This window comes from Coturnix japonica, chromosome 2 (assembly GCF_054131305.1).
Source record: "Coturnix japonica strain WE chromosome 2, WE-NBRP24, whole genome shotgun sequence".
Classification (NCBI taxonomy): Eukaryota; Metazoa; Chordata; class Aves; order Galliformes; family Phasianidae; genus Coturnix; species Coturnix japonica.
The window spans coordinates 102690852-102717881 of NC_140664.1; the positions used below are offsets into that span (position 1 = coordinate 102690852).

At 39.0% G+C, this 27030-nt stretch overlaps 1 protein-coding gene across 2 annotated transcripts in view; it reads left to right on the forward strand.

Annotated features, from left to right (window-relative positions):
* The first annotated feature begins 527 nt into the window (after nucleotides 1-527).
* GADL1 (GAD like acidic amino acid decarboxylase 1) overlaps nucleotides 528-27030 on the forward strand; it is an 87683-nt gene continuing 61180 nt past the window's right edge. Inside the window, exons 1-7 of one of the 2 annotated variants that reach the window (XM_085538316.1) lie at nucleotides 528-952; nucleotides 3438-3521; nucleotides 18854-19026; nucleotides 19893-20019; nucleotides 21448-21538; nucleotides 22264-22370; nucleotides 23913-24028. In XM_085538316.1, the coding sequence (XP_085394442.1) occupies nucleotides 3470-3521; nucleotides 18854-19026; nucleotides 19893-20019; nucleotides 21448-21538; nucleotides 22264-22370; nucleotides 23913-24028 (666 nt within the window). In that variant the 5' untranslated portion in view covers nucleotides 528-952; nucleotides 3438-3469. Of the gene's footprint in view, nucleotides 953-3437; nucleotides 3522-5765; nucleotides 5939-18853; nucleotides 19027-19892; nucleotides 20020-21447; nucleotides 21539-22263; nucleotides 22371-23912; nucleotides 24029-27030 lie in introns of those variants that run through there. The other variant, XM_015854006.3, reaches the window with a different exon arrangement.

A 27030-nucleotide genomic window follows, 5' to 3' on the forward strand; every position in this document is an offset into this window, starting at 1 on the left:
GCCTCCCACCAGAGTCAGTGTAAGAGATATGGGATATGGGATGACCTGGTTTGCCAATGCTAATTAAAAGGGAATGTACAAGATGTACCTGTCCTTCAAAGATAGCATTACAATTTTAATATCGGGCACCTTAAGTAGTCTATTCTTTAGAACAAATGTTGTGAGGCTTTTATTAAACATGAGAATAGCAGTCAGATCTGTAATTATCGTCTTGAATCAGCAAAAGTCAGTTTTGAAAAGTTACAAGTTAAAGAATTATAAATAGCCTTATTCAAGCTTCCCTACATTTTTTAATTTTTTTTTTACAAGTAAATATAGGTGTGATTTTCTATATTTAAATACACAACATGGGTATATAAACTGGGTCTAGGAGACCACTACAAACTTGCCAGAAATTTGAGAGTGCCTCCATTTGAGCAGCCAATGAGGATAAAGCTGGTGATGTGCAATTGCTGCAGTCCAGCCCAGGCCTGTGGTGGAATGATGGGGCATAATTTCAGGTTCCCTGTGCTTTCTTCCACCTGGACTCTTCATAGCGTGCATGATCTTTGGATCTCTGAAGATGCTATTTCCAGAAGGAGATGTGTATGTCTCAAGAAAATTACATTTGATCACCTCTGATATGCTGAATAATATCTCCTAATATCTCTGGAAAGTGTCCTGTAGACATATTTTGCTGCTTGAATTCAATATTCCCACTGCTGACTTCATTGTTTTTGCTGATGCCTTTAGGGTCTGAGATTCACTCATTGATGTTTTGTTTTTTCAAGCCTTGATGTTCCAAACAATGTTTTTTGCCAGCCAGCTAATGTAATATTGTTCCTTTGAAGGCACTGCATGCTGAAACTTGAGAGTCTAACAAGTTCTTCACTTCGCTGTATAGAATGATCAGCCTTCACCTTTGGTTGGCCTCCAGTAGCACAGCAACATTATGCCTCTAGGCATCAAAAAGGTAATGAATGCCCTTCAACCTCTTAATGCTTTTTCTTTCCCATCTCAGTTACCTGCACCAGACTACTAATGTTTGAGTTCCATAGGTGATACTGATACCAACGGAGGTAACCATGACACTTCAATTATTAATACCCTAGGATCTGATTTTCGGAACAACAGTAATCCTGTGGGTTTTGTTTACCCCTTTAGAGTCAGGAATACTATGTATTTCTAAAAATGGAGTCCACAGTCTGTTCTGGGGAAAATACAAAGAACAAAGATGCTTCCAAGTTAGATTTGCAAAAGTATATAGTGATTTTGAAAGCTTCTGTCTGTAACACCTTCTAAAGGGCCTGGGATTTCTCTAAATAAATTCATAAGTCAGAACCATCGATAGAGTGTTAAGGTTTGTATACAAAATTAGGCAAATACATTTTTGAGTCCTTTTTGGTTAATATTGTTTTCTCGTTTTGAAAACTTGTTTCAGGCTATTGGTTTTCTATGTAGTTTAGAGGAATTTGTACACTTGATGAAAAAGTTGGTGTCTTCCTGTAACAAAATTCAAGGAGGGGGTCAAATGATGAGAATAGAAAGGGCTTTAAGGTTAATGTTGCCATATCAACTTTGTGAGTAGAAGATAGAAGATGCAAGTTCCTAGCAAATACAACAATTGAATTCATTAATGTTTAAATGTAGTTCTCAATAGTTTATGTGCAACACAATTCAGTTGTGTGGTCCTGGCTGCTTTCAGAGAGCTAGGTATTACTTGTCAGTGTCAAACCTTTTAGTCTTCATTGCATTCCACAGCTCATTATGCTTCAGGTGAGGTAACTTGATTCATTTACGCACAAGGTGGGCAAGAAACATAAATTTTTAAAACTGATGTATATTCACCAGTGTAATATTGCATATAAAATTAGTTGTCTGGTTTGCCTGCCAGAATTTCAAAGCTTGCTGTTTAACTGCACATCATTTAAGTCTGACGGCCTGTTTTTAGTGGATTCATGCTTCTATACCTCTGTTCAGCTTCTCCTTAAACTCCTCTGAGCTTCTTTGTGAACCACATGAATTGTAATATACTCAGCTTAGTGCACTGACAAATGAGGTGACTAATGTCAATTATCTTTTGATACTCCATACTCTGCTTGCCAAGAATGCCTCATGTTCTGTGATCATTTAAAATCCTACACACTCAGAAAAGTCATGTTTTTCACAGAGACTGACTGAAATCAGTTGTTAAAAGAATATAATCTTGAGCAAATGCTCACCAATAGCTACCCTTTTTTATATTTACTTAGTATAAGAAGAAATAATGAAGCAAGACTGCAAAGAACCTCTTAGTCATATGGGCTGATCTCCCTTTTCTCCTGTGTCATTAAATTTCATACATGTACAAGCACTGAGGGCAGTAATCTGCACTTGGCTAAAACCTGCCTTTCAGAAAGGTAATTTTCCTGCTTGGAAGATAGAAAAACATTAAAAATTTCTTATTGCCCTCATGAGCTTGTTCCAGTGACATACTGTCAATTTAAAAAGAGAAATAGAGTGTTTCATTTGAATTTGTCTGACTTCAGCTTCTATCACAGCTTCTTGTTATGCTATTCTCTGCTAGATTAAAGAGCTCTTCAGAATTTCATATTTTTTCTCCATAGAGGTACTTATATGCTGTAATCAAGTCAATCTTTTTGATAGGATAAACAGATTGAGCTGTTTAAGTCTCACTTAGCAGCATTTTTCTCCAATTCTTAGATCACATTTTCAACTCTTAATCTGCCCCCTCACCAATTTTTCAGTAATTTTTCAAAACATGGACAAGAACACAGTATACAAGATTGGTCGCATCAGTGATATAACCAGAGATGAAACTATCTCCCTCTTTCCAGCTCCCCTGATGCAGATTAATCCTTCTTGTAACACCGTCAGTGAGGATTTACAGCGAGTTGGTGACTACAACTCCTAAATCATTTTCAGTAAATGTAGTCTCCCTTCAGTACACAGCACCTACAATCCTTCACACTCATTATAGGGATTTGCTTAGCACAAATGTATTTTGTTGGATAAGACCCAGCTTGCCATTTATTACCCTTGCCATTTCTGTCACCTTAGTGCCATTTTCAGATGTGATCGCCTTTTCACAGAAACAGAGCTGTTTGATGAAGGTTCTATACTGTCAGCTACATTTTGTAATCAGTCATTTAGACAAATCTTAGTCAAGCATGTACTTTAATGATATTGTGGGGTACTACATTTTTCTTTCAGACTATCATTAAAGTCTAAAAACATCAATATGCACTTAGCCAAATGAGCAGTCTCACCAAAGAATAAATTTAGAGAAGTTCGATGAGGTTCAATCTTCATAAAAAAAGACTGGAATTATTTCTATTCCTTTCTTGGAAATCTTTTCAAATTAAATCTGTCATTCACATCAACTATTGATGTTGGTCCACATTTTGCTGTCAATGTATTTGTCGTTTTCTGACGTTAGCACCCCTTTGCAATTTCAGAAGTACTCTGAAGTCTGTTAAAACACCAGCAGATGAAAGAGCACCTGGCCTGGAAGGGGGACCAAAAGCTATCCAAGGCTGGTGGTAAGGCAATGGTCATGGTTCTTATCTTTCTAAATTAATAGCAGGCTAGTGCTGTTCTTCATAGTCCCTACAAGACTAAATATTTGTTTCAGTTGTAGTAGTGAAGTACATACTAAACATATTTACAACTCCTGCATCAGCATGAAACCATTCTGGAACTATATTTACTGATGGGCCAATATCACGTTGAGCTCTCTGTTATTTCAAACACACTTACAATGTTTCATTTGTCCTTAGCTGTTACAACTACAGATTCACCCTATCTAATAACCCCCTTATAAATTTTTGATATAGTAACTTCTAATTTATATCAAGTGTTATTTATATCATTTCTCTTAGTTTTCCATTTTATTTCTGAATGCTGCCTTTGAGTTTTCAAGGGAAAGTTACTATCTTCTGTGACTGAAGAATCGTAGTCTCTTGGCTATTTATTAGAGATTTTAAGAGAGACCCTCTTTAGGTGTTCTCTTTTTACTTTTTCTTTCTTTCCTGTCTTTCCAGTTTCTCTCAACATTTTCCTCAGCTTGAGGAAATTAGCTCTTCTGAAGCAGAAGAAATGTGTAGTTTTGATTGGGGCCGTTCTTCATTTCCCCACAGTGAATACAATCAGGCTATGAACACTTGCTCCCAAGCAGCCACTAATTTTTATTTCAGTGATATCTACCATTTTTATCTATCACAGTGAAGTCTGAATACTTATCTCTTGCAGTGAAGGATATCTATAGGACTACAAAATTACCTTGTTGAAGTTATTAATGACTTAGTACATGCCACAGTGTAAGTTAGACAATTTGTATCCTCACAAACAAGGAAAATGAGGATACTATATGTGAATAAATGTTTAATTCACGCCTGAATATTTCAGTAGCTTCCAAAAATCTTTGCCAAACTTTAATCAGGCCTGAATTTTAATGGAAAATGAGCTGTGGAGGGGCTCTGGTAGTTAATTTTGGGACACTTTCAGACTTTGCTGTAGCAACAGCACTAACATGTTGTAAAAAAGAATTTTATTTATTTATTTATTTATTCTTAAGGCAGCAGTTATGAGAAAATAAAGGGACTAGATTTAGGAACACGTGTGTAGTATTGAATGGCATTGGTGTCCTGGAATAAACTGGGATAATGAGGTCAGCCACAGTTCACTCGGAGGCCTGGAAATAGCCTTTGATGACTGGTGATGCCGCACCAGGCTCTATAAGCCGAGGCACACTAGCACAATTGTGTGAGTTTGGCAGGAAAGCCAGGAGCCTGGCTGGGCCTGACTGTTTGTACCACTGCTCACCTGCCAGAAGGCTGCTTCTTTTGAGGCCAGACTTTTGAGAATTTGGTCACAAGGAGCAGCAGCCTCCTTCCTTCAGGAAGAAGGAGAGCTCATGGGTGTTAATGACTCTTTTAACCTGATGCAGCCTCTTTGATGCGAGCTGCTGCAGGACAGTCATCTCACCAAGACCTAAGCCTGATCTTAATGTTTTGATTGCATTGTGATTCCTAAAATCAAATCAAAGTGTTTCTCATGTTGATTCCAGTAGAGATGCAGGTGCTTCAGCGAAGCCTTGAATGGAAAGGTGCAAACACCAAAACAGAGGAACAGTGAAGCTGTGAGGGGTCTGGAGCACAGGTTTTATGGAAGCAGCTGAAGGAGCTGGGATTGTTCAGTCTGGAGAAGAGGAGGCTCAGGGGAGACCTGATTGCTTTCTACAGCTGCCTGAAATAAGGCTGCGTTGGTGTGGGGGTCAGCATTTTTTTCCCAGGGAACAGTGAAAGGATGAGAGGGAATGGCTGCAATTTGTATCAGTGGAGGTTCAAGTTGGATATTAGGAAATATTTCTTCTTCAAAAGAGTGGTGATGCAGCGGCACAGGCTGCCCAGGGAGGTGGCAGTCACTGTCCCTGGCTGTGTTCAAGAACAACTTGGATGTGTCACTGAGGGATGTGGTTAGAAGGTGAATTGATGGTTGGACTCTGTGATGTTGGTGGTCTTTTCCAACCTCAGTGACTCTCTGGTCTAGTTCTAAATATAATAATAATTAGAAAAAGAATAAATGAATATAGCAAAGCTCTCTGGGAGCACCAGGGCAGCCTCCGCCACTACTTAGCTCCCAAGTGGGAAACAGGTGCCTGGCACCAAAGCCAACCCCGAGGGCTGCTGCCCCGCCGCTATTTTGCCCCCACCCGGAGGAGGCGGTGGCTGGCGGCGGGCCTGCAGAGCGGAGGGTATTAATAGGCGGCCCGGGGGGAGCGGCGAGGTCTGACGGGCAGGGCTGGGCGGCTCAGGGCGTGCGGGGCGAAGGCTCGGTCTCGGTCGCAACGCGGCACAGGACAGCTCGACGGGGGAGCGGCTGTAGTCGGTAGCGCCTTCCCTCATCTCCGGTCTGCTCGAGCAGAGGCGGCGGCTCCACCACGAAGGCGAGATGGAGGGTAAACGCTGCGGTGCCAGAGCCGCCCTCTCTCTCCTCTTTCTCCCCCGCTCCAGTGGGGCTGCGGGCTCGGGCGCGGCTCCTGTTAGGGGAAGCCGAGCAGTGCCACTCTCGCTCTGTGCCCCCATCGGGGTTTTAACCCCTTCCCCTGGCTAGAAGGGGCCCCGGGGTAGGGTGGGCTGCTGAGCCGGCTGCAGCCCGGTGGGCAGCCGGTTTGGACTCCGGCGGGGCAGCAGCTTCGTGCGGATGGGCAGGGAGTGCCTGTTGCATCTCTCCTTCCTCTGAGTGAGGCTGAGGTGTATCTAAATGTTTGAATAAGGTGTAGTGCTCGCAACAATTACTGTAAAAGCATTGCGTTACAGGATGTTTGTTAAAATAAATTATCTTTGAAGAGTGGCGCTTCTTTTTCTTTCCAGGCACCGGAATAAGGTAGGCAGGGCAGTATGTATGATGATGTGCTGTGACAAGGCTGCTGATGCCTGTGGTCCTGGGAAGGGAGGAGTTAATTCCACTCAATAAATGTATCAGCAGCCTGTGTACCTGCATCAGCAGGAAGATCATTATGTAAAGAAAAGAAAAAAGTTGTTTGTATATTTATGGAAATTGGGAATATGAGAGACCTAATACAGTAGTAAGACATCTGGGGGAGCTAGGAAAGTAATTGATGGAGTTGTGGCACACTTAAGCTCTAGATATGCCATTATTTGCAAGGCTAAGAAATGAGGAATGCCTTGGACTCGTGAGTAGAAACTGGTTGCTAAGTCAGAAGAGAAGTGTTTGCAGTGCTGTGCTCTCTCCCATGAGATCAGTATTCCCAAGAGCTTCTCCACTTATCATAAGCTGGGAATCTCTTAGGAAAATGGTCAGAAGGGTTTGGGGTTTCATGTGTTTCAGTTTCACACCGAATGTAAATGAAACTTTAAAACAGATCAATTTTAACTCCCACACTGATAAAGTCTTCTCACTTATCTACCAGAAGTTTAGTGTCCTGCATTCATGGGTGAAGTAAGTTAATGGCAATCTATCCATGGCAAGATCTCTGAATAAAGTAATATATTTGAAAGAAGACTCCAGGGGGAAAGAAAAAAAAAAAGATACTTAAGAACTATAATTTGCTTTTGCTTAAATGAATGAGCTGCGTAAAGTAATGTGATGATTCTCTTATGTGGTATGATACGTGCAGTTGTGCACAGAATATGATCCTGTGCACGTAGCAGTAATGCTGCATGAATGGCAACTCCAAAAGTGCCTCCCTTTAAATGTCTTTCATATTAATGTCCTCTGCCAAGGCAACACCAAAGATAGGCTGCCAGTAGTCACTGAGATGGGGATCCCAGTGTTGCCTTGAGGTCAGCAACAGTGTTCTTGTTCAAATGTTGCCCAAAGCAGGCTACCAGAAACCTAATTTCCTTCCAGAACAATTGGATTGTGCTGTTACAAGAAATAAGTAATAACACAATCCCCTTGCACTCTGCTGCTGCAGGTTTTTCAGTCCCACATGCTGCTCGTGAGCAAGGTGCTATAACTTCTGCATACTTTTCCTCCTGCCAGGAATTTTTCAGTCTTCCTGTCCTGTCTTCTTGTTACCTTTGGTGACTTGCTGTTTTTTCTGCCGCAATCTGTCTGGTGAATAAAATTCTCATAAGTGGGGCTGTATTGTGGCTCAGGGTGTTGACTGAAGCCTTTATTGAGAGTTCAGGCAATCTGCTTCTGTTCTCCTGAGCTGCTGGAGAAATGAAGGGCACGTGGCTGTTGCAGCAGTAGCTCTGGGTTTGCTTTGTGCCACTAGTGCAACTAGAAAAGTAGGTAGAGTTGCAGTGAGAAAATAGGTGCACTTCCTCGTGCACTGAATTATTCTAGTTTGCTGCAGTTGTGGATGTATTGGAAGCACTCTTGGGGAGTGACGTTGATCTTAGCACCCTTAATGCATTTGAAATTGTGTGTTTGTGTGGTTTGTCTTGCTTGCTCCTGGCAGAGCCAGGTTTCTCTCTGAATCCACCATCCATGAGCAACTTTACTGACTGTGCAGAGATAAGTAAGAAACTATGCTGCTTCAAACACCAGAGATGGCAAAGCCCTGTGTTTCAACAGGGGCCAATCTACAGAATCCCACTTGTAGCTACAGAAACAGATTCTGACTGCACATATCCTTCAGTCATTTGTCATAAGTGAAGCTTTCTGAGGCTGTTCTGTTATGGCAAAAGCCTAGAGCATTCTGTATTTATTTATTTATATATTTGGGGGGAGGAGTGGGAAGATGGGATATTCCCTTCTATTAAGATGAGTCTCAGTTACCAGCTCATCAAGTACAGTAAATAGAGCTGGAAACCACTTAAAGAAGGGAAAAGGCAGCTGCTGCCATTTGTGGCATATGCTGCCTTTCAACATCAGAATCACTGGCTCCTGCTGTGTGTATCGCATGTTGTGTTGCGTGATTTGAATCTGCCAGCAGAGCAGGAAGATGAGTCGGCAGACATTTTTCATGTAGTATGTTGTCATCTGAAGCAGGTGTAATGTGAAGCGTGGTGGAAATGGTGACTTTAAGGCTCCAGTAATATGACACTCGGGTTGGTATTTTGGACAGGGCAGAGGGATAGGATCTCTTCTATGTCTTAAGATCTGCTTTGGTGGAAAAGCTACTGGGATCTTTAAATGCTGCTTCATAAGATAAAGGAATACACCGCCTTGCAGGAAATGAAGTTTGCATCAAATAAAACAATTCCGCATGAGTATGTTTATTCTGCTTTAAATTTAGTACAAATTTTCTTGGCAGTTAATGAACATCTAGCAAAGAATATTAATGTGACTCTTGATAAATTCATTAAATGCTTGCATCTTTTAAGTATCGCTTATACAACCAAAAAAATTTAAATTCCAAGCATTGGAGGAATCTCATAGCGTACTGATTCAACTATTACAGCCTACTGGACAGTTTACATTTCACGTGCTTTATTTTCCCTTGCTTTAATTATTTTATGTTGCCTTGTTCTGTAGAGGCCATTTGCATTTTCTTAAGACTTTATTAAATGCGCGAAACATGAAAAATGGGCACATGGAAATACATACCTTTTGTATTACTGATTTCTCTGCCCATGGTCAGGTTCAGGAAACTTCCTCTTTAGGCTTTGGAAAAAACCAAAAGCTCAATTTCTTCCCTTTCTTTTTGCTTTGACTTCTCACTATCTAGAGAGGTTGTTAGAGGTAAAGCATTGATGGTTAAGGAATCCAATTGGGACATGACTAAATTCTGGCCATTTCCATCCTTATTCTTCCATCTGTACGCACAAGTTATCTTATTTTAACAATGATGGGGTTTAATGAGGGAATAATAGAGGCAAATGATTGTTCTGTGCATTGTCAGTGGAGATTTGTGTTGATGATATTGTTGAAAATGATAGTCAGGGTAAGTCAAATGGTACGTGATGATTTTCACCTGGTTCAGATGTTTCAGTGTCCATCATTATTACAGCTTCTTGAGTATATATAATCTTGATTCTTCTTAATGAAAATATGTGTTGAGCATTGACAAATAGAGGTGTATTAAAGAAAAAGTCACAGGAGCAGAGTTTTTTGTTTATTTATTTGTTTGTTTGTTTATTTTTAATTTTTTTTTTAGTGCCACAACCAATCAGGAAAAGTGGTTTGTCGTGACCAAGGTCTTTTGTCCAGAGCTCTACAAAGGGATGGGTTAAATCTAGAGGATTTGGAACAACTTCTGGCTCTAAGGCTTGGGCGTCTCTGCCTTTCATCACATTTCACTTTATGCAGGCTGAAAAGCCTTATAAATATAATCGTATCCATTGGCAAATGTCAGGGCCTCAAAAAGAAAGGTTGATTTTAAACTGCTTGGCATCTCTCCTGTAAGACAGCTTGTGTCTCATTGAGCTGCTTACATTTCTTTTTCTCCAGCAGACCTAATGTGGAGAGACAAGACATCCTGTGGCTGCCAGAGGTTTGACTGTGTTGTAGCTATAGTCAATGTTTAGTTAGTATTGTGACGTATGTGGTGAAAACTGCCTTCACTTTTGCACAAGATGTGGTTTTAGAAGATGTAAAGCTGCAAAGGTAATGTTGTAAAGCACTTGGCTGAAGACAGCAGGCACTGGGTATAAGCAGACTGATACACTGAGACACTTGGAGTGCTCCTGCCTTAGACTTCTGGGCTGTGAGGTGCTGAGCCCTGAGCTCAGAATGCCTGCTAAGGAAGCTTCCCGGCACTGAGTGATTCTTTTGCACTTGGAAGATAAGCCAAGGATGTCACTGACTTTACTGTGGAATATTCACCTTTGCAGATGACTACTGTGTAATACATGTTGCTAAACAATTGAATTAACACCTTGATAGACTTGTCTAATAAAGTTGCTGTACTGAACTGACCTGACTGGTGTAAGTTGTTACCCAGAAAGATCCCATCATGCTATCACAACACCTACTGCACTGTTTGGGGACCATTTAGCCCATGCCAGTGTATAATGTGACAAAAAACTGTTCCACTTCTCAAAGTGGAAAAAAGGAAGCAACCCATGCTCTAAGTACCAGATGTTTAGTTACCATGATGACGCTGATCTGAAATGTCTGGTTAAAATATGGGTGTAGTAAAAAACTTTTCAACACTCATTACTCATTTTCTACCTTCCTTAGCTGTGGTGACTCTGCCTTATCTATACAGGGAGCACACTGTTCCACTGGTGAGCCTTAGCATGCGTAGTATGGTCACTTCTGTGCGTCTACCAAGCACCATATGGACTGCTTACTTCCTAACAGACTGCCAGTGGCTTTTTGGAGACTGATCACTGTGTATTGCCTCCCCACAGCTTGACTTTCTGCACATCTAGAGTGGCTACTTAAAACCACATAGGACAAGCTTGATGACCAGTGATGTTTGCAGAGTTTGATTGATCTCTGCTGACCCAACAAGATATATTACAGTGCTGTGTGGGTCTATGAAATTCCAGGACGTATAGAGAGCCATATTTGACAGCACCAATTGCTCAACTTGTACTCTGCTGGTTTCTTCTGCTGTGAAAATTTCTGAGGACTTTGAGCAACTCATACTGTCTTTCTGTGGCTTTATTTTTCCAGGCCAAAGTCAGAAAATGCTATTGTGCTGTTGCCATATGTTTTTCTTTTGTACTCAGCAACCCACTGGTAGACATTGGATTTGCCTTTAGGGAACTGTTATTGTGTATACATACGTGCATATATATGTAGGTAGCACTGAAAGTAATGCCTCCTATTTATTTCCATGGAAACTGCAACAGCACAATAACAGTATTAAATAAAGCAAATTCTGAGCTATGGAACAGCATTTTTCAGCATAGTTACCACCATTAACTGTGTGTTTTTGCCAGTGGTGAACAAGAGCCTGCATACAACGCTTGTAAAAAGCTGCACCAGTGGAGGTGACCCATGGTCACCACTGCAGAAATGCACCACTCATTACTTCACTCTGTCAACATCCACTGTTCTGTCTATATAAACATTTACAAGCATTGATAAATGTCGGTGGTTGCTATTTTTTCCTCCTGGAGGAATTAAGTTCTCCACCTTTGCTTCAGATGCATTTCCATGTCAGTCACCACCATTCTGTCAGACTGCCCCTTTGCTGCCTTCTGTCACACAGCAGCAATATATAATGGAATACTGGTGGGAAGGTTCAATCCCTGCTGCCATAGAAGAACCAGTGAGTAGAACTGGGGTATCTGTGATCCAGAGAACTTTGGGCTGACTTAAGAGGGGCAGTTTCAGTTAACCAAAATGTCTAATACACTAAATTTACAGTCTAATATATGCACCACTGAAAGATCAAGTCTGCACGAGGCAGCTTGCTCCATTTGGAAATAGCATTGAATTACTTTGCTGTACATAAGTTACTAATAAATTATGAAGGCCTACGTAGGAGCTGGTTAAGGGACGTAATGTGCTGGAAAGTCTCATCCTGATTTGCAACGCACTGGCTTCTCAATCTTAGTAAATAAGGGTGTATGTCAATGTAATGTTGTAGGCATGAATTAGTGAACAGTAATTGGAAATACTGTACAGGAAACAAAGTGTGGAAGTGTTTATCATATTAAGAAAAAGTGAGAGGAAAAAAGTTGTTTTTAAGCGCAAATTGAATGTAGAGATAAAATTTCCTAAAGTGAATTCAGAATCTTATCCATTTTTGCCTTTTAACTTTTGTTGAATTCCAGTAAACTGATGTAGTAAATTACTTCTTTTTAGTTGAATTTTCAATGTCTAGCATTAAAATTGTTTTTATATTACGACTAAAAATGTAGTTCTTGCAGACCATCACGCACTCTTTCAAGTCAAGTTGCAGGACTTCTGTTTGGAAAAAAACACTTATGTTTTCACTTCAGTTTTATTTATTTATTTATTTGCCTTCCAGTGGGAAGCAGAGAAATCTCACGGATTCTTGACATTCAGTGTGGGTCACCCACGTATTGGTCTCTTGCATTCAAACTCAGCCCCCTACAGTTTATAACCATGCTATTGATGCGTAGTGCCTTGTCTGACATGAGTGCTGCAAAAATGTCCACTTCCTCACAGGAAAATGAGAAGACGTATAATGTTGATTACTAATAACGAACATCTAATTGAAATAAAAGGCACTGTATGTGTCTTGCACTTTCTACTCTGTTGGCAGATTTTAAAGCTAAAAATGTGAGCTGAGACGATTTTGCTGCGGTCAGGAAGTTAGGATTTCCATTTTGTTGTTGGCATCTGCTATTCCTTAGTTTTGTATCAAGGTGAATTCCAATTAGCCACAACCTATTTTTATGACTGGAAATATTACAACATTAATCTTTCCTTCAGTTACTTGGTTGAGGCACCAAAACGCTGCTGTTTAATATTGATGTCTGTCTCTGAGATTTGGATACATAAAGATTCCCAATTCTTGCCTCTTTTATCTGCTTCTTTTAGTTTGTCTGTGTGTGTGTCCTCATGGTACTATTTGTGTATGCAAGTACTTGGCATGCAGTGACTAGGCACAGTGTTGGGAGCATTCAGTTAATGACAGTGCCCACTTGGGACCCTGGAAATATCTCTGAAAGCAGAACATGGCTCCTAACGTGGGCCTGTGTTCCCAGTCAGATACTCATTGCTGGGGCCTCTCTCCATGATTCCCTCCATTCTCCTGACCTTTCCTTTTGGAATGGGAAATACAAATGTGGGAAAAGAATAGGACCCATTTGTTGTGGTGATGCCATGCAGTGCTAGCAGCATGCTCAGTGATTCCGTTGAGCAGCCTTTGAGTCCAGACACAGTGCTTTTGTCTTCCTCGGATCCTGTCCCATAAAGGTCACTTCTGCATGTATGCATTTGTCGCATTTCTGTGTGCAGGCGCCTGTTGCAAACTTTCAGTGGGGAGCACCCAACTTGTTCCCTGTCCACAGGCCTTGTCCATGAGCCTGCAGAACAGGGAGACAGAGTGTAGGAGACGTACCATGCCTGTGCATACTCTTTGTGTCTGGGTAGCCTTCCTACATTAAACATGGTAGTGTGGAATCTCTGTAAAGTTCATTTGTTTTCTTTTTCTTGATTCACAGAAAGAAAGGAAGGTTGTTTTGAAAGAAGGACTGTGACTAGATCATGCAGGATGAGAAATTTAAGATCTGTTTCTGATTGATACTGGCAGTGATTGCTGCATTTGTTACAAAGCAGAAGCCAGTATTTGGTCAAAGCCAGCTTTTTTCCCTCTCTTGAATAGTCAGCGTTACAAGTACAGTATAAGCTGAATAGAATTTGGCTCTGGCATTCAGGCACAAGCCACTCTTTCACAACCACCCCTTCTGTTTCTGTCTTCCTTGTGAGCGATAAAGCCTTCTGGGCCGTTTACACTACTCCCCCGAAAGTTGTCAGAATATGCCAAGTACGAGGCTGCAGTTTCTTTTTGTAGCACTAGAATTTAACAGAGAAAATTTCGGTATGTTAATGGAAACATAGATGCAGCTTTTAAAATACTCAATGGTTTCTATATACTGATGGAACAACATCTGAAAAATGCGTATTTATTTTTTTTCCTGTGTGTTATTTCATCTGCAATTAATTTGTTTTCTGCTGGGAAAATAATATTGATCATAAAAATGATGTGTTAGTTAGAAACTCTTAAGTTGCTATAATACAATATCTCATTCAGAATGAAATATCAAAATTTTGAGCTTGATTCTACACCTGCTGAAGCCAGGGGATAAATCCCCAATTATTTTCAATCAGAACAGGATCAGGTCTTCTCTTTTGCAGGAGGGTATCTTGAACAGTCAGTTATCCTTAATCTCTGATTTAAGACATTTTCATTTGTTAAAGTTTTTGTTCTGTTTCAGGCCTGGTGCTAGTTGGCAGAAATGGCATCTGATACACTTTCTGGGTGTCTGTCTTCTGAGTCTGGTTAGGAGTCTGTTTCTGTAATTTTAAATGAACAAGACTATATTTATTGCTGCTACACTTTTAAGTTGTTTGCATACCACGTTGTTAAAAACCAAAAGAAAAAAAAGAGGAGCATATGGGCTCCATGTGGAGCAGAGGACTGATTGGTTACATTAATGCAATCAGGTGTGCTTGAGACAAAGAAATGCAAAGGGTGTAAAATATTTGGAAAATGCTTTTAAGCATTTAAAATTTATTTCTTTCAATAGAAGGGCAACATAAAATATTGGCCAGTAAAGATAGTGGGAGAGTTTCTTAGCTGTGTTCTGGGAAGACATCTTTTAATTTGAGAACTGTAACATGAAAACTGAAACTAGAATATTTCTCAAAGTTCACCCATCCAAAGCATTAAACTGGTCATAGGCTCTTTTTTAAAAACTGTGTAAAAAGAAAAGCAATTTGAACAGTAAGTTGTATTTTTAATATTCTGACATTTTATCATCCACTTATCTTTATTCTCAATAGTTTTACTGCAAGCAAGAGGAGAAAGGTTTATTTTTAAGTAGAGTTTAGGATTCTCTTAAGAGTTCCAGAGTTCAGTTATAAGTAGAAGATTAAGTATCACAGGAGTAAAATCACGAGATATGGGAACAGTATTTATATCCAGTAGTTGTTTACAAAACCTGAAGTCCTTTAGTTCATAACATGAGTATGTTTTCACTCATTTTAGATGTTGATTGAGAAATAGTTGGTTTTATTACGTCAGTCACTATGGAAGTAATACCTCCTATTTATTTACATCAGAGCTACAACAGATACAGAGGACACAGTAATTCTATTTGATAGAGCAATTTCTCAGCTACAAACTTTGTTTTTCAACACAGTCACCACCATTAGCTGTGCATTTTTGCACAGCTAATCGCCTGCATGTCAAGCTGGTAAGTCTGCACCAGTGTAGGTGACCCATTGTCACCACTGCTGAAATGTACCACTCATCACTTCACTGTGACTACATCCACTGTTTGGTCTGCATCGACATTCACAAGTATTGATGAATGTCAGTGGGTGCCATTTTTTCCTCCTGGAGGAATTCAGTTCCATCTCTTTGCTTCAGATGCACTTCCATGTCAGACATCATTCGGCCCCTCTGCTGCCATCTGTCACACAGCAACAAAGTGTAATGGAATTTTGATAGGAAGGTTCAGCCTCTACTGCTGTGCCACCACCATCCTCCTCTGATGCTGTAGGCCAGCACAATAAAATAGGAGACATTACTTTCAGAGCAGCCCTCATATTTTCCATTAATTGCATAAAGCTGTGTTGCAGGGCAGAATTTAGCTCAGCAAGTTCAGATTGAAGTGGCAAGTGATAATGGAAAGTTACTTAGAAAAAGGTAAATAAGTCTAGGGTGTATTGTTTAAAGAATATAATGTGGGTTAAGTCCTGAACTCTTTGGTAGAGGTTTACACAGGTAAATTGCTGTTGAAATGAAGGCCCTTTTCCCTCCCTTTTTCCTGACCCCTCTGCTTTGCCTTTCTTTCACAGCTTGTGCCTGAGGCCCAATGCAGATGTGTTGACAGTAGGGGTGGGCTGGCACCCATTTTCCAGAAATGTCTTTCTCCTCAGGCTTCACAGAGTGTCCTTTGGAGACTTTAAAACTGTCTGTAAAGGTTTAATAGAGTTGCTTCAGATACAAGGCTGTTGCTAGCCCCATCACCCAGCCCCTAAAGACCTGGCAGAAAATGTAACGTAAGGTTCTGCACTTTCTTTACAATGACCTCTTCAAGAAATTCAGTGAAAAGTCATGGAAGTGCTTGTATTGCATCTCTGTGTGAAAATATCAAAAGTAGGGCAGACGGAGGTACCAACAAAAGCTTGTACACAGCTCTAGTTCTAGCAGAGACAGCAGAGTGCAGAAGAGGAAGAAAAGGAGTTAGAGATCTTTTGCTCCGCCATGTCAATTTTTTTCATATTTCTGTAATCAGAGGAAGTATCAGCAGATACTTGTTCTTATCCTCTTTTCCATAGCAACAAAACACCATTGATATAGACATGAGGATCGTAGCATCTGAACACGAGCTGGCAGTATGACTGGATGGCCAAGAAGGCCAGTGGGAGCCTGGCCTGCATCAGAAGTAGTGTGGCCAGCAGAGCAGGAGAAGTGACTGTCCCCTTTTATGCAGTGCTGGTGAGGCTACGCCTCTATTACTGTGGGCCCCTCCTTACAGGAAGGACACTGACTTGTTTGAGTGTATGCAGAGAGTATAATGAAAACAAGAGACATGAGGAGAGGTTGAGGGAGCTGGGGCTATTTAGTCCATAGGAGACAGAGACCTCATTGCTATCTACAGCTACCTGAAAGGAGGCTGCATTGAGGAGGTTGTTGGCCTCTTTTCTCAGGTGACTGGAGGTAGAACATAAGGAAATCATCTCAAGTTGCACCAAGGAAGATTTAAATTGGACAGTGGTAAGGATTTCTTCATGAAACAAGTGGTCAAGCATTGGAACAGTCTGTCTGGGGAAGCAGTGAAGTGCCCAGCCCTGGACATATTCAAGAGGTGTGTGGGTATGACAGTAAGGGTCATGTTTAGTGATAAAACTTGGTTTGTCAGGTTGTAGGTTGAGCGTAATGATCCTGATTGACCTTTTCTAACGTAGATGATTCTATGATCTTGAGGAGATGGCAAGGCTGAGTTTTTCTGTGTTTATTCTAAGCTCTGGTTAGTACTTAAGGGATTCGCTTATACGGAAAAGAACTGACACTTAATCCAAAAATAGTCCCTGTTGTATCCACTCAAAGACATGTTGCCTTCCCATTTGTTGTTAATACCTGGTGTTTTAGGTCTTGTGAAGTTAACCTACTAGCTTGTGTTTTCAGAGAGAAACTACTAAAGCTTCTTTAAAGCTGCAATTTCTGTCTAGTGCCCCAGCTGTGGTGTACTGGGAAGCTTGATGAGAGTTTAGCTTTCTGATGTAAGGGATTTTCCCTCTTTGCTTGTTGAAAATGGAATAGTATTTGCATGCTAGCTCTGTATCTGTCCCATGAGAACATTCACCTCTACTGTAACAATGTGCAAAACGATCTGCTCAGCAAAATGTTGTTTTGAATTAAAAACAGAAGTAATTTCAGAAATGCTGAAGCTTGATGTCTTGTTTAGGGGAAGCCTGATTTTCCATCTCATGCTAGAATTTGGTCTCATATGTAATACCTATTCTAATAAGTGAAAGTGAAGAAATGCTCTGAGTTATGGGATTGACAGGGTTTCTTTCAGTCAATGGACCCTGAAGGTCTCCACCATTGTAGACACATTGTTCTATATCATTATGCACAGGCACAGTAAACATGCCAGACTGTCCTGCAGCCTTCTGGAAATTCAGCTGTTTGTATGCACCTGTTAAAAAGCTACCTTAATTCTGCAGATGGTAAAGTTGTTTCAAGCATAAGTTTTTCTCCTTCATACATTCTTACTCTCCCAATATCTTCACTGTAACACTGACCAAAGAAGACCCTCCAAGGCAGTGCTGCCTGACCTCACAGACTGTAGCTAATCTAGGGCTAGATCTGCGTACTGATGCTGTGTGTAACCCAGGTAATTTGGATATGGCAGCTACTACTTCTGCTTTCAGTGCTGCTCTGTTTCAAATGTCTATTCCCTTCATATCTCCTATTGTCTCACTTTTACCTATATCCTCATGTTGATTAAAGCTGGTGTTCTAATCTTGCTGAAAGAAACCAACACATGAAATGGATATGTGATTGTCACTGTTGTCCAGTGTCTAATAAGCATTTTGGGTGTGCTTTTGGAATCAATGTACAGGGAGTAGTGCTGTGCTTATGCAACACATCAGGAGGGTGTGTCATGTATAAAGGTGAGGGAGAAGAAAGAGATCACCAATGGAAAATGAAGTGAATAAAAAATATAATATATGCAGCAAAATGCTCCAGTGGTGACTGGAGTCACTTAAGATAAGGGTGGAAAAGAAAGTTCAGGTATGTGATATTAATAGTAATCTCAGAACGTTGTGTTCATAGAAGTGGAATCAGTGAAAATTTGTGGAGGACACAGAGAACTCTACAACTTGATTGAGTATTGAGAAGGGATAGAGTGAGAATATGGGAAGTGAAGCTGGGAACTGTATAATGGAAAAAAGAGAAGAGGAAAGAAAGGTTTTCAGCTGAGTGTCTATTATCTCACACTTCATTTCTGTTTATCCAGCTGTATCATCCTGAGGGCTACACTTGTGTTTTCCTCTAAGTTTGGAAAGTGCTTTGCATGCTTTTGTATGCTGCAGAAAGGGGCAAATACCATGCAGTTGGCTGTTATTATTTATGTAATGTCAGTCTGGGTCTAAAGTAACACAAGATGGTTGTATTTGTCTGTAAAGAGGTTTCCAACAAAATCTAGGATTTTTGTTCATATGAAAAGACAATGTGAATTTTATTTCCTTATGTTCACTGAATCTTCAGCAATGAAAGAACATTTTGTAGCTTGGGGTGACCAGATCTTGTCTAATGCTGAGTTGTTTTTGTTTTTGTTTTATCTTCTAGCCAATACTTGCAAACAGGATGTACTCCAGAAGAAGAAGAATGCCATTTTGGTGGATGGAGTCATCTTAAATGGTCCAATAACTGACTCAAAAGCAGGAGAAAAATTTGTGGAAGAGGCTTGTAAGATCATAATGGAAGAAATAATCCAGAAAGCTGATGATGTTACAGAAAAGGTAAAACCATAGAGCGTTGCTGAAAAGTTGCAGCGGAGATAATGAACGATGAATATTTTTTTTCAGCTGTATTTTATTGCACTTCAAGTTGTATCAAAATTGCTTCTAGTCTGTGCCAATTCAAATTTTAAAAACCTTCCAGTAACGTGGTTAGCGTACCTGTTTGCCTGAAAATAATATTTTGTTTATTTTTTTATGCATTTTCTCAGTGGTGACTTTCTCTGAGCTGACAAATGGGTGTAGTGCATCTCATGTTTTGGCTGTGGGGAATCACTTACTCCTCAGAGGCACTGGCGTTAGAGAGGGAGGGACGGTGGATGTGGTACTACTGTGGAAGGGAGTATAATGAGATTGCCTTGGGTTTCACAGAAACCATGCTGAAGAGGATGTATTGGGAAAGAACTGGAATATAAAACATGATTGGCTTTGGGCGTGCACAGATTGCTTCCACCCCTGGGCAGAAAAGCATCTGAAAGTTTTGCGAACTTCAAAGCCTTAGCTAAGGGCAAAATTTGACCAGTAGGCCTCTTTCTCCTAATGAGGATATATGACACATGAGCAAGATAATTGTGTGATCTGAGGCTGAATCTTTACATCCCTGCATGCCAACAGGCACACCTTCTCCTCCCAGTCTTTGTAAAAACATCTTTATGCCTTCCGTATTCTATTTTTTATGGTCAGGTAATGTCTGAGGGGCAATAAAACGAAGACCACATGGCCTTACCAGGCATACTGCCTTGATGGCCTGCTGCACTCCATGGGCAGTTCTGGAAAGCAGTCCTGAATGTGGTACTTACCTGGCACTTTTCTAACAGTCTTCCTTTTGGCTAACCTGTTTACTGGTGGTGTGTCCTATCTGTCATTAGGTTTGTGAATGGCGGGCACCTGAAACACTGAAGAAGATTCTTGATCTGGAAATGAGAGACACTGGAGAATCTCATCAGAAACTCTTGCAACTCTGCCAAGATGTGATACAGTACAGCGTCAAAACCAGTAGGAATGCAATTGCTAATGAAGTTGTTTTGTTGTATATAACCTTGGAAAACAAGATAATGTTTATAAAGCTCTGTTATCTTCCAGGAAACTAGAGGTTTTGAATGCTTGCTTTCTACTTGCCTACACAAATATGCAAATATTTGGTTGTGTTTCCATTGTTTGACTGCGTGCTGGTCACTGTAGGTGTCTTTGATTGCCCAGAAGGTGTAATCAAAGAAAGCTAATCAAAACCTAATTCTTATTATGCCATTGATGTGAACAGCAGATTCTATCCTCTTGAGCTTTTGTTTAAGTTGTCTTCAGATAACAGACAATCAAACTTGAAAGATCTTTGTATGTAATTTTGTGCTGAGTGGTGAGGAGTGGAATCACCATCACTGCCCTTGGACAAGTAAGAATGAATTCTTAGTGATGATTATCCTGCATTTACTGTTGCTTTCTATTGAGCAATAGTCTTGTAGAGTGTTAATTTGCCAACAGGCAGTAATTCCTATTACAGATGCTGTGAGAAGAGAGCCTGCAGTGTTTCAGAGATGGTACAAGACATCTCTGCAGGAATGGTTTTCTGTGGGTAACCTTTCTGCAGCTTATGAAGTATAATTTAATCTTAACAAAAAGGCATGAATAAGAAAGTGTTGTTTTCAGAAGCTCATGATTTCAGATGTGGCATAGCTTGGGCTGTATTTTGGAAAGTGAGAAGGTTATGTGATATAATTCCAGTGCATTTGTAGGGCACATTTCTTCCTGCTGTCTCTATTGCTACAGTAAGAAAAGACATAAAATGATTCTGAGGACGAACCTATCTTTGAAAACCATGGAGAGGCAGTAATACCGATCTAAAAGGGCAGTGTATTGATAATACACAGATATAACTGCTGAGCTAGTGGAAGGCATTCTGGTTTCTCTCTTCTGCAAATTGCCTTCAAATTTTCATTTTTTTTTTTTTGCTTAGAAAGAATATTAAGTAAGAAAAATTTTCTGTGTAAATAGTTCTTAATCTAAGTATAAACATGTGTTGAAGCCTTGGATGTAATGGGCATGAAGCCATACAGCTTACCTGGTTTTACATGTTTTACTGCTTAGCAAAACTTGGCTGAATTTCCATTGCATCTCTGAATACCACTGTTAAAGGCCACTGTACATACTCAGTTGTCAGTCACTCTTTTTGATCTTTAAAGCTTGTGCATAACCCATATTTGTTCTATGCACTACTTACATCAGCCTTATTTTGGGACCTAAAAATGACTGTAACTTTTACTTTCAAAGGATTGTCTAGTTTAAAAAGGACAGTAAATCTGTAAATTACTGAGAGGGTGGTGGAGTGAATCATGGTTAGCAGTGATCAGCATTCAGCTAAGGGAGCCTGTGATGCATTCTCTTCTCATAAGCATTCTGTCACTGCTCGCTTTTCATCTATATTTTCAGATCATCCAAGATTTTTCAATCAGCTGTACGCTGGAATAGATTATTACTCATTAGTGGCTCGTTTCATTACTGAAGCATTGAACCCAAGTGTGTAAGTGCAGTTCCTTGTACTCATAATGGTGAACCTTGCATGCTTTTTGAAGTAACATCTTCCTGACCGCTGTCCCCTCTCCTCCCCCTTGTGATTCTGTTTTCCTGTTTTCAGTGTTACAGAGGATGCAAGAATTTGGGAAAGAATACGATCTAGTTTGTCTGAATAGCTCAACAGAATCTTGTCTAAGCTGATGATTTTCCTAGTTTATGAGCTGGGGCTTAAGAAAATGATCTTTTTTTCTTTAAACACTTTTAAACCTAAACTTTTTTTTTTTTTTTTAGCTCTTGAGAAAAAAAAATAAAAATCAAAATGAATGAATCCAACTTAGTTGTTTATTTACCTTGATGAGCTCCACACAGACTCGAATGCAAATGATTACCTGTCTACTATTTACTTGCAGTTGTAAAGACTAAACAAAAATGTGATTGCTGCTTGCAACAGACTATTACTGCTGAAGTTTAAGCATTGTGACCTTCATTAAGATCAAACTCTGCAGTATTACTTTGAGAGTGGAATTGTCATTGTAATGCTGTCAGGATCCAAGGAATTGGTCTGCCGGGTCACATCTATAATCTTTTCAGTTTAGAGTTTCACTTTTGATGGCAATCGGCTTCTGATAAGTTAGAGAAAGGTACAAAAAACCTCTGTCTAATTTTAACAAGGTGCTGTGGCATGAGTTCTATAATCTTGATACCAAACATGTTCCTTTTATTTTTGTTCAGATATACATACGAAGTATCCCCTGTATTTCTGTTAGTGGAAGAAGCAGTCATCAAGAAAATGATTGAGTTCATAGGCTGGGAAGACGGTGATGGCATATTTAATCCAGGTACTAGCAGTTCAGATTTTCAAAAGAAGTCACGATAAACCATCTGATACAGTAATTCTGCAAACATTTGATTTGTGTAGGATGTTCGAAAATGCATGCAAAATGCTGCGATGCACAGAGGAAAACTGTTGTGTCCAGGCTTCTTTTTTGTATTCTACTAATAATTCTATGAATGTGATTAGCAGCTGGATGGACAAAAGAAGTTCTACATGAAATATAATTGTAGGAAAATGAACTGTTTGTAATGGAAGTCCTTCCTGACCTTACTAACAACAGTACCAGCAGCTTTATTGCACTGAGTCATTTGATGACAGATAGAGAGCTGAAGTAGTTGCTAGACACTAACCAGTTGCTCCTACAGGCACTGATGTATATATTCTGTCTATCATGCGTGGGAGCCAGAGTCTGTTATAATGGGTTTGTCAAGGGCTTAATTCCTCTGAACTTTGACAGTTTTTTGAAATGTTATGAATAGGCCAATCAAACAAAGATTTCTTAAGCTTCTTGATAGGTCACGTTTTTCATATATTCTGTAAAGCAGCATTCCAGCCCCACATACAGAAATAATGAAGCATAGTATTATTCCACAGATTGTTCAAATTCCAATTTATTATATTGGATGTGAAGCTTTCGTGGCTAGGTTAGGGGTGGGAAAAGGTGTTAAAAGAGGAAATGGATTTAGCATTCTGCTTTCAAAACCAAGACAAGGCTAGGAATTTTACCCTATATATCAATCGTAGAAAAAAATAAACACAAAAGCTAAAACTCTCTGGAAAACTTGTGAAAAATATATTAGTAATATTGTTTTCTTCATTTCAGATTTGATGGATACTTGTAGAATCTTTACCTTTACTGTAGCATTTTTTAATTCTACATTCCTGAAGTGCTGTCAGTAGATCAATTAATTATGCCTTTTTACACTAGTTTTAGATAAGACATTCCATCTAATTTTTATTATTTTTAAGTAAATAAATCTAGATCACATCTTGCAGATTGCACTCACCATGGTTTTTTTATATTTATATTTATATTTATATTTATATTTATATTTATATTTATATTTATATTTATATTTATATTTATATTTATATTTATATTTATATTTATATTTATATTTATATTTATATTTATATTTATATTTTTTATTTTTTTTTCTTCTTGTAATGCTCTGACTGCCCAAGACATCTCCTAGGCTTCGTAAGATACAGCCACAGTTGAGCTGGTGCTGCTTTGGTGTATATGAGAAGGTGCTGTTGCAGTATGTTCTCCATCATGGAGGGCTGTTTAAGCATAATTCTTACTTCCTTGAGAAATATCTCCAAAGAGCATTCAAACCAGCTCTGTTTCCATTCATGATACAGCTCATTTTATATCTGCAGTTTTTTTTGGGGGGAGGAATTAAGTTACAGTAAATGCATCTATAGGCTAACCCTGTAGGTTTTGTTTGTTTGTTTGTTTTATTTTGTAATAGATTAATCACTCAGAGATAGAATAAGTACTAGGACTGTGGATGATATGATACTTGTATGTCTTTTATTTCAGGTGGCTCTGTTTCTAATATGTATGCTATGAACTTAGCAAGATACAAATTTTGTCCAGAGATAAAAGAAAAAGGGCTCTCAGGTTTGCCAAGACTAGTCCTGTTTGCTTCAGAAGAGGTAAAAACAACAAAAAGCTTCTTAAATCATCTAGCAATGAACTTTATTTTTCAATGGCTGCAAAATTATAACATTTGCATGTCTGACTGGGGTCCTGGTACAATGAATTTGCCATCAGTGAATGATGTGAAATACCAGAGTTATCTGGACAAGTGTGATGATAAATTTCCCTACAGAAGCTCTCTTGTCTGAATAACTGTGGATGTTCTTGTTCTTGAGAGCAGCTGATAGAAGAAAAGATTATGCGTGGGGTAAACCTAAAGGTAAATGCATGGGGGATGTTGCGGAGATCTGCATTTTAAAGTCTAGCAAGATCCATGTGTAGCTTTCAAAAGTTTTTCTTGTACAGTGTCAAAGTTCATACTGAGCTGAATGCGTCTGCACCTGTGAAATGGCTCTCTGCTGCTCCCACTATTACCTATATCTGAATACAGATTCACTGCGGTAGAGTACAAAACCTACTATAAAATATTTGGGCAAATCCTGCTGGATCTTTAGACAGTTCTTCTTTAAATAATTGAAAAAAATGTGGTTATTTCTAAAGTTTTTGAGTAAAATCTATTCAAACTGCCTGTGGAAAATGGATATATACATTTATTCTGAAGCAAATTTATTTTTTCTTAGAGGCTTTTTCTTCTCACTTCTCCAGTTTTGATTTTCTCATTGAATTAGTGTGGAAGTGGTATTCCAGACTCTACTGTATATAATATCCTGTGGTGGTGAGGATCTTGTTGTATTAGGATGTATGTAGTTCCTGACATAATTTTAGCTCACAAGCTTATGCTTCTAACATTTTGCTGGATAAATAGACAATAGAGACTTATTTTGAAAAGTTCTGAGAGACATGGACATTGTATAAGTTGTCCGAGACATTTAATTAATCCAAATGTCTTAAATAAAGTAGTTTTTTTTTTTTTTCAAGCCCAGTATATTTATTTTTTCCTTCCAAAAGATGTAGGTATGAAAACAAAATGCCAATTCATGCTTAATTCATCACATTTCATCTTTAAAATAGTGGAAGAGGAAAAAAAAATGATGTTGAAACATTTCATTTTAATGCTTTGGAAATGAAGCACATCAAATTTTCATCATGAAGTAACGTATTATTTCTGTGCAAGATTTAAATAAAAGCGCAGTCTAAAGGCCTTCCCAGAAGGCGTAGACCTCTTTTGTGTTGTGTAAGTGAATGATTGAAAAAAATGATAATGGAGAAGTTGCAACCTGTGTTTAGCTTTAAAATGAGTAAGGCAAATAGTTCTGGCATGGAGAAGGCATGAGGTTTTAATGAACTGAGAGTATTGATAAAGAGTCAGAGCACATCGTCAGCTCAAGGCACTCAAGTTTTAGGGCTTGGCTTCAACGCTATTGAAATAAAATGATTTTTGCTTTGAGTTGCCAAGTTCTACAGTTTCTGTCTGGCACTTGGCAGGCTGAAAGAGCAGGGGAATGCATGGAGTTGTCAGTGACTTAATTTTATGTGACCTGGGGACTATGCATTCTTTGTACGTTTGTGGATAATATGAAGTTGTACGTTTAATGTGTGGCCTACTGACGGTCCTCACATGCTCTGTTTGGCCTTCAGCAACAAAAGTGCTCCTTGTTCCTGCAAGTAAAATACTAACGTACTTTAAATTATGGTGATGTTCCATGAACATGGTACTTTTCTATAGCTCTCTTGATGGACAATTACAGAGTGATTCCTCCTGAGACCATTTCAGTAGTAGAGAAGTTATTAAATCTCACTTTCCTGAGGCACGGTTAGTCTATCTGTAGAACATGAATACAGCTATATAATTGTAGACCATGGTCCACCTGCTTGTCATTTTTTCTCTATTTGAGCTTTATTCGTACCCAAAAATGCATTTCATTGATCTGAAAGGTAGGAATTTGCTAAATTTGAGGTAACTGAGGGTAGAAGAGTGTATTTGTAAACGGTTGAAAAGTACATGCTGATACGAGCAGATTTGAGATGCAGTGAAAATAAATTCCTCCCCAAAGCAACTTGATCATGAAAGTAAGAAAGTGGAAGAACACAACTTTAACTCAGTATTTCCCCCTGTTGAGATTACAACAGACAAAGATAAGTAATAAACCAATCTCATAATAATGTAATTGCTTCATACAATCATGTTTCTAAGAAACTCTTTAAAATGAAGAGGACAAATTTATCTTCTGTTTTAATGAGCACACGGGGAAAGTAACTTATCTTTTCAAATCTTAGAAAAAGAAAACTACCTTGCTACAGTTAAAACAGTACAACACATCTTTTGGTTTCAGTTTGATCTTGTGCTTAATGGCATTCATTTCTCACTCCTAGTGGTTACAGAATTAATATGTCCAATTGAACCTACAAAAGACATGGCAAATAAAGAGAGTAATCTCTACTCTTAGCATTAAAAGTTATTACTTTATATTGTATATGTAGTATAGATACAAATACTATATTTTATTTGAGTATTCCTTTCCTCTTATTGAAAGGACTCTATGAAGAAACAAACTATTTCATACTGTTGTGACTAGAGCTGCTGAATGTTCTCTGTTTTCTTCTTAAAAGGATGTGGTGTGATTTAGGTTTATGGTAGTGATGGTAAAAATACGAAGTTTTTGTATGCTTTCTATCAATATAACTGAAAGATTATTTTGATGAAACAAAGAAAGCATATTTCAAGTCAGTGTTGCAATATACAGTCCCTTTTCTGTCCTACTGTAGACTTACTAGATTTTATTGGGTCTTCAGTAGGACAGAAGGAGGAACAGAAGTTCTTGTAAAGGTGAGAAATAATACACCTGGCAGCCTGTTAGTTTTAGTGTTATGTTCTTCCTTCTCCTTCTGCTCTTTAGTATAATCTCTCAAGTGCTCAAATCTCTTATCTTTCTCTCATTCTTGGACACCATTTTTAATAATAATATAAGTTATTTAGTGAATACATCTTTACTAATATAGTGATTTTGCAATTCTACAAATTGCTTTCCAAATTTGAGACTATATTATTATTCCTAGT